At 39.3% G+C, this 7,500-nt stretch overlaps 2 protein-coding genes across 2 annotated transcripts in view; one reads left to right on the top strand and one right to left on the bottom strand.

Moving 5' to 3' along the window:
* LOC137984058 (uncharacterized) overlaps positions 1-6,403 on the bottom strand; it is a 7,870-nt gene extending 1,467 nt beyond the window's left edge. The window contains exons 1-6 of the mRNA XM_068831266.1: positions 6,141-6,403; positions 5,181-5,334; positions 3,285-3,331; positions 2,284-2,366; positions 1,640-1,739; positions 1-1,208 (exon numbers count right to left, since the gene is read on the bottom strand). The exon at positions 1-1,208 is cut by the window's left edge and continues 1,467 nt beyond it. Of these exons, the coding sequence (XP_068687367.1) occupies positions 1-1,208; positions 1,640-1,739; positions 2,284-2,366; positions 3,285-3,331; positions 5,181-5,334; positions 6,141-6,333 (1,785 nt within the window). The 5' untranslated portion in view covers positions 6,334-6,403. The remainder of the gene's footprint in view (positions 1,209-1,639; positions 1,740-2,283; positions 2,367-3,284; positions 3,332-5,180; positions 5,335-6,140) is intronic.
* LOC137983340 (FMR1-interacting protein NUFIP1-like) overlaps positions 1-7,500 on the top strand; it is a 200,645-nt gene that overhangs the window by 136,836 nt on the left and 56,309 nt on the right. The window lies entirely within an intron of this gene.

Here is a 7,500-nt window from a genome sequence, read left to right as displayed (position 1 = left end):
AACAGGCAAATGTCCTGCTCCCCGTTTATTTGTAGCTGTTTTATTTTCGGGCACGGCTTTGCTTTGCGAGTTTCCTTTCGCTGCATAGCTTCTGGTTTTTGGCTTTGCTTGAGGCTTGCTGGAATACGCAACTTTCTGGTTATGTTCTCCTTGCACCTTGTTTCTATCATTTGACGCTTTCTGTTGCGCATCTACCAAGCTTCCACTGATAGGATTTACCATGGCAACAGATATATTCTGGTTTGGAGCAGTAGCCAGATAAAATGTCGACACACTACTGCCCTGAGCCTGTGTGAGTGCACTGTTGCTGACCCCGGGAAGTCCACTCATAAAGCTGTCACTTGATGGCAAGGAAGAGGGCGCTGACACTAACACTGCATGCGGAGTTGTACTCGGAATGGAAGCAACGGAGTTAACAACCGTCGGTGTCACATTAAAAACGGCGGTCGAATAATTTCCAATGGAAGGAGCGGAAAAAGAAGTGTTATCAACGACACCTGAAACTGAAATTCCAGGTTGAATTGCAACTTTCATGATTTCCGCAACACTGTGTTGCGAGAAACCTGTCTGAGACGTTGGTGCCACTTGTGAAGTGCAAACTGGCAAAGTCAAAGTGTGAACAGGTTGTTGAGTAGATGAAAAAACCAAATTATTTGAAAGCTGAGGATAAATCCCTTGATTTGAAGTAGATATATTTGAAGAATTGGCGATGTTTAACTGAAGATGGCTATGTTGGCTTGTATTGGTAACAACATTCTGCACCATCGGACCAGCAACTGCCACGACAGAGCTTACAACTGAAGAAACAGATGTTGTGCTTGTTACCATAGAAACCGGGTTATTTGCAATGAAAAATGGTGATACATAAGCAACCGATTCTTTCCTTGATTGACCCTTTAAAATAACATCAGCGACAGATTTTGTGGTAATTGGCAACTGAGTAATCATGGTAACGACTGAAGGAGATGAACTAATTGTCACTGGATTCTCCATTTGTGAGGTCTTGGATGTTGCCATGGTTACAATAGCTGTGGCCTCTTTGGGTTTTGAACTCAGAGTTGTTATAGCAACAGATGTATTTACTGTTTCCAGAATAGTACCAATCTTTTTCGGAATAGAAATATTGTTTTTCTTCAATAAATCTTTAAACGCTTTATTTTCTTTTGTCACATTTCCAAGTCGTGTCTTAAGATGTTGAACCTCTTGTGCTGTAAGCAAAAAGGAAAAAAAACTGAGATTACAACAAATACTTAGTTCTAAGATAAGTGCTGCCTTTGTAATGACGTCTGCAAATCTCGAGTCTTCTCAGATAAGGACAATAACCTGTAGGCCCCATCTCACAGCCCCTCAATGTTCATAACTGTAGGATGTAAAAGAACCCAAACACTATTCGAAAAGAGTGGGGCATGGAGTTCCTGGTGTTGCAGTCTGTCCTCTGTGTTATATCATGGTTGGGTGGGTAAATGCTTGGAGGTAACTGCACCAAGCTACTCTAAAACTTCGAGGGTAAATAAAGATAATGATGATGATGATGATGATGATGATGATGATGATAAGATGTTACTGTCTCACTAATTTTACCATAAAATACATTTAAGATGAATAAAACAGAAAAAAATTCACCTTCAACAGTTCTTACCAAGTTTTTGCTCTCTCTGCTGTAAGTCAGACAACTCCTTTAATTGATCATTGACTTGGCTTATGTACTCCACAGTCTTTTCAAGAACAATGTTTTTGCTCTGGAAAAGATAACAAAAAAAAAAAAAGATAAAAGACACTCAAACAAATCTAAATACAAGTAACATTAGTTTCTCAGCAATTCTGCCTAGAAATAAAGCAAATCCCTGGGCACCCCACCCCCTTCCACCAAGGTTGGAAACCATCCTCTCCTCTTCGCCCACAGTCCAACATCAAACTTCCTTGGCCAATTCGGCCTCAATTTCATTGCTCTTGTCTTCAATATTCCCCAGTATGGCCCACACGGTCGGTTAGTAAGAGGTTATCTTCACCTTTGTTCTGCTGTACAATTCCAGCCTTAACTTCTGATTATCCTAAGGCTTTCATTTCTTTATGTAGCAAGAAACAACAATGATGATGATAACTGCATAATTTGGGTCTTTATAATTATACAGTATTCATTTCTATGTTAGTTTTAGATTAAACACTCATAATTCAACATGGATCCATGTATATGGTCTCAGCAGAACACAGGGTCAATGGAAAGCCAAAGGCATTCTCTATAAAAAATATGAGCTTCCTGAAACTATTCCATACTGTTAGTACCTGCTTTCCCCATTGGCACTGTGGTACAACTTGTGCCAGCTTCCATATCCATTTGTTTATTTTGTCTTTTCTCCTCCGTTCCACTAAAAAGTATAAAATTTCTTTGCATTTACCGTACATTTCCTGTAATTTATTGTTGACCAATATTTAATAAATTAGTAAGACAATTTCCTCACTTTCCTCAAAAAACTTGTCAAGTGGTTGTACACCAACAAGGCGATCTTACAGTGTAGCTTGAGCCGGCCTGGGAACTAATCTACTTCTAATGATGTAACGGTGATGATGATGTAATGATTAATGATTAATTAATGATTTAGACATCCATGCATTAGGAGATTGCAAGGCATTATAGGGTGATTGTCTTGGTGTTTTTGCTCAGTGAACACAACAGAATCATATCTGTTTAAATAAGTCCTAAACTTCAGTCTTCCAAGTTCTAAGTATATGGCGAAAGACAACCATTATCAAAGGAAATTCACACTGGTCTGGTCAAAGAAATGGTATGATATGAAGACCTCAATTCTTGCTTTGTCAGGTAGCTGGAGACCGAATACTGTATTTTGATCTCACACATTTTAAATTTTTTCCTCGCACATTGTCAGACGGCCTGGATCTGTGATTATGAAGAACCAAAAGCTCAGACTGCTGCCACAAAACACTGCTGGATGTTTTGCAACAGCACATAATGAAAAGATCCTGGAACTAGCTGTTATAAAAATAATCTTAAGTGAACAATTTCAAAACATGCAGGTTTTCTGTGTGCATTCCATTTCAAGAACATACGAACTGACGACCTCAGTTAACCATTAATTCTGCATTTAAGATTGCCACTTCTAGATTTTACTCTGGGTAACAGTCTAACACAAGCCTTATTACTTGACTTAGGTCAGACCGCCAGATGGGAAAACACAAGGTTGCTGCCTAACAGTCGCCCGGTCGCCTGGGGCGCCTTATTTGCGAGCACCGGCATTCCTGTTTGTAAAAAGGTCGGAGAGGCTCACCCTCATTATGTACAATCCTTCTTCTAGTCTGTTGTGCCATTCCACCACTACCAAAACAAACAGATTGGAAAAGGATGTAAAAGGTGTAAAATGATTTCCACAGTAGTAACTTCCTTCCCTTGGAAAACCAAAGGCCCTTTCTTTTATCTTTTATCTTTTATTTCCATAACTCATGATTAAATTAATATCCTGGACATTGAAATTCTCAAATCCTACGACTTGAGCATTGTACAGTGTTCATACATATTAATCGTTAAAACTCTGAGAGTTTAAACCAAGAACAAAAAGGCAATGACAAGATGTTGAAATTATTATTGTAAGCTTGCAGTGAGTGTTCCTACCGAGTTATTGGAGATGTTATCGTACATTAAATTTTCACTTTCAAATGGTGCTTGGAATGGTGCCTTAATCTGCAGCTCAGGGATTTTTCTCTATTTTCTCAAATCCCATAATACACCTTGTTTTTTCCTCAAATTTTCTCTGGGAAAGGGAAACAAACTTCAATAATACATTTGTAAGCTTGCTGTGTTCAATCTGTTTGCCATTGAGAGATTTAGGCAAGGAGGGTGCCTAACCTAATAACAATGGGCATAATATTTTCATAATTCTGTGGAATCTTACCTTCAAGCACTTCCATCAATCAAATTTCCGAACATAGCAGAGAAAATTGACTCCGCCTCCCGAAAGTGAATTGGACTTTTTGTTCAGTTCACAGCTGGAACACCATTATGACATGCTTTCAGAAATTCTTCAGTAAAAAGATTCTAACAGATTCCATCGCTTTTCATTGGCGTTAAGTTTGAATATACAAATGTACCGTGGGAACCAAAGATGCTGATTGGTGGGTTAGTCACGCATCAATTGATTTTGTCATCTTTGGTTGGCATCAGAAATTTGATTGATGGAAGCCAAAATGCAGTTTGGCCGTTAGCGCTTGAAGATGGATTCCACACAATTCTGAAAAATGCAGTAAGGCAGGGAAGGGGCCAACATTAATTTCATAAGGGTATTAGCCATCTAAAACCCAGAATTAAGGTCAAAATTAATATTAATGTGTATTCCTGCTGCAAAATCCCAATACAGTTCAATTTGTAAGACTGGTAACAGGTACCATAGTACATACAGTTTGTAATTTACAAAGCAGTGTCTACAGTGGTAAGTCTAAAATTTTAAGGGAAACTGTTTCTCTTGCTTCTTCGAATTGTGTGCAATAAACTTGTTCTAAGACTTGTTTTTACTGTTTCCATCCAACCATCATTATTAACACCCTAATTACATGTACAGAAACTAGTTTGCAAATGCTACATGTAGTGTTTGACACTAACCCTTGCCCAATTGCCACACAGATCTCTTGCTCATAAAGTATTAATTTTAATGTGGTTAAATGCAAGTTAACAGAGAACAACAAAGAGATGCTGGTTTTCCTGTGTGTCGGGGTCCATTATGGAGCGGTTTGCTTAGCGGTCAGCAGTCTCAGGCATACGTGCACAGGCTCACATAGGTCACGGGGTCTCAGCGTAGTGGCTATTTGGAACCACATTGGGAAGAGCGTTGTGCAGCCTTTGCTTTTCTTTAAGCGGTTGTTTTTCAGTGGTGGTGCTTTCTTATTTTTCTGTTTCCCTCCCACAACCCCTCCCCCTTTTTTTATTTCTCTTTCCACTGTTATCACAGTGTGATGGGTGCCTGGATGTGTGGGGGCTCATGGCTGGGTTGCGGGGATTGCTAGCCATGGGAGCGTTTTACTGTCTAGGGGCTGGCTGATCACAGTGGAGGCCCCTGGACATCCCGGGCACCCACCTTCCACTCAGCTCGAAGCAGTTGTTAATCCAACTTAGTTCCTTACTTCTTACAACTCATACCACCTCTATGAAGAAGGTCCACAACCATATAACCTACCTTAGCACTATATCAGATGAAACATAGTAAGGTGTCTGGTTACTTGTTGGAGATGCGAACCTATAGGCAAACATGCTAGCAGGGATGGGTTTGGTTGTGTTCTGAACAGAACTAAAGTCTTTGTCCACCACTCCATTTGTAGCTGCTGCAGTAACTGAGCGATAAGGATGGAAAAAGCAAAATTAATTATTAGGGCAGCAAATACTGTGGACCAGTTATGTTACTTCAATAGTTATTGTTTTTGAGAAATTGTTGTTATCCAGTTGATAGAATCTTATCTCCATGATAGCCCTAATTACCGACTGAGGCCAGAAACTCTTGTCAGAGACATCAACTATATTGTCTGAAATAGGCCAACAAAAAAACTTGGATGGATGTGAAAACAAAGGGCTCCTTTAATTTGTTTCTGTGATCGGCACATTTGAACAGTAAATACATGTAGAATGTTTGTAAACAGATAGATCGTTCCTATAATTATGCTCATAGTACATCTATAGACTGTACAATAATAAAACTGCTTAGAAGCAATAACTAAATCGTGCTCTCAATTATTAAAGATATCATTAATTTTCATTGCTTTCACGCAATTCAACGCTTCGCTTTGCCAGTTTAACTTAAGCTTACATTCCTTTGATCTTCCAAAAAGATACTTTTCTAGAAAAAAGACCACAGGAAGTTGCTTGCAGGGTAAGTTATGTTTGCTGCAAATTTATCTTGTTGTGTTTAGTACACGAAAGGAACACATCATTCAGCTATTAATATAGACAGATCCAGTTGATTTTCTTTTAGCGTAAATAAATATTTGCTTATTCATTCACCCTTTCCTGGCTGGCAGTAATTCAGAGTTCTTTAGCTTTGAGGTAGATGTTTAAGTTCTATGGACACATATGCATTATAAACAGAGGAAAAACAATTGATTTACTAGAAACAAAATAAATATAACAAAGATTATTCACTCACCAATTTGAGGAACTGCAGCGGTTGAGACAACAGCAGCAAAGGTATTTTGCTGAAGCGAAGAAGTCGACACTACATGGCCGCCATTTTGAATGTTGTTGTTGAACTCAGCTGGATTTCCCCGGCCATCAACGCTCGCTTCTTCTGGAATATCGGCTGTTTTTTCTTCAGCTAAAGAATTTTGGACAGTAGCCATGCTAAAATAATCAAATAATTCGTATCTGAATCCATCCTCTTGTCCTGTCGCCAGCCATGAAATCAACGAAAGAAAACATGAAGGAGGAGGTTAGGAGAAGTAATGGTGCAATCAAAATACGAAGGTAAGTATTTCAAAATAAACACGCGAAACCTTGTTTTGAAAACACAGAAAAATTTTAATAATAATAATTTCAAACAAAATAAATATTTTCAAAGGAAAGTCAGCGGGAATTTGTTGATGAACCTTTGCACTTTTCTCCAATTTAATTGAAAATATCAAATTAATTCTCCTTTGCGTTATGAAGCCCGTAGGGGAATCTTCTGTATTGTGTTTTGATTGGTCGAACGTGCCATAAAGGAAAGACGAAAGGAAACGTAATTTGGGAGGAGTAGGTGGAGAGCGTATACCGACAATTCGTGATTTTCCCTCGATTGACTGTTATCGTCAATTTAGATTACTCTGTCCCATGACTTGTGGTAGCAGATGAAAAGAAAAAAGTAAAAGTTGCATCCCTGGACGGAATTTAAACCCGGAGCACCCAATGTGAAGGAACTGTTTTTATCCACATAACAACTAATGATCAACTGGCTGACAATTGCACCGATTATTTATCAAATCTAATTAGTATATATAAACTTTGAAGACAAGGGTTACAGAGCCCCTTCGTCAGGCTTTGGGATATGCAGACTTTGGAGGGAGCGATGTTTAATCTGCATTGGCAATAACTTGGCACGAAAACGTGGTGTGGTGTCTGACACTTGCAGACTGCAGACTAACCCTCAATCACAGTTGTTGAAAGCTTAACGTTTAAAAATGGGCTCTTAGACTTAAATACTGTTTATCAGCGCTATTTGTACGCAGTCTGCGGTTATCATACACCTGAAGTGGTGGCCTGTGAAGGGCAGAGAGAATCATGGGAGCGAAGAGATCAGGTGGGGCAGGGAGGAGAGGGGTGTGTGTGATGGGGGGGGGGGGGGGTAACAGGGTAACATTTCAGCATTGCCTTTACGTAAATCGGCAAACCGGCGAGCTACTGTTTGTCCCAAAAGCACAAAAATTCCTTTGGTTTAATTTGTCTCTTTGTTTCGAGAAGTTGTTGGAAATATGTAGATAAATTTCGGCCCGGCGCTTGCCGTTCGCCGTGAACTCGATGCTTAATTTCAC

This window comes from Montipora foliosa, chromosome 13, assembly GCF_036669935.1.
Source record: "Montipora foliosa isolate CH-2021 chromosome 13, ASM3666993v2, whole genome shotgun sequence".
Lineage (NCBI taxonomy): Eukaryota > Metazoa > Cnidaria > Anthozoa > Scleractinia > Acroporidae > Montipora > Montipora foliosa.
Note: the sequence above shows the minus strand (reverse complement) of the source record. Positions and strands in the feature narration are given on the sequence as shown.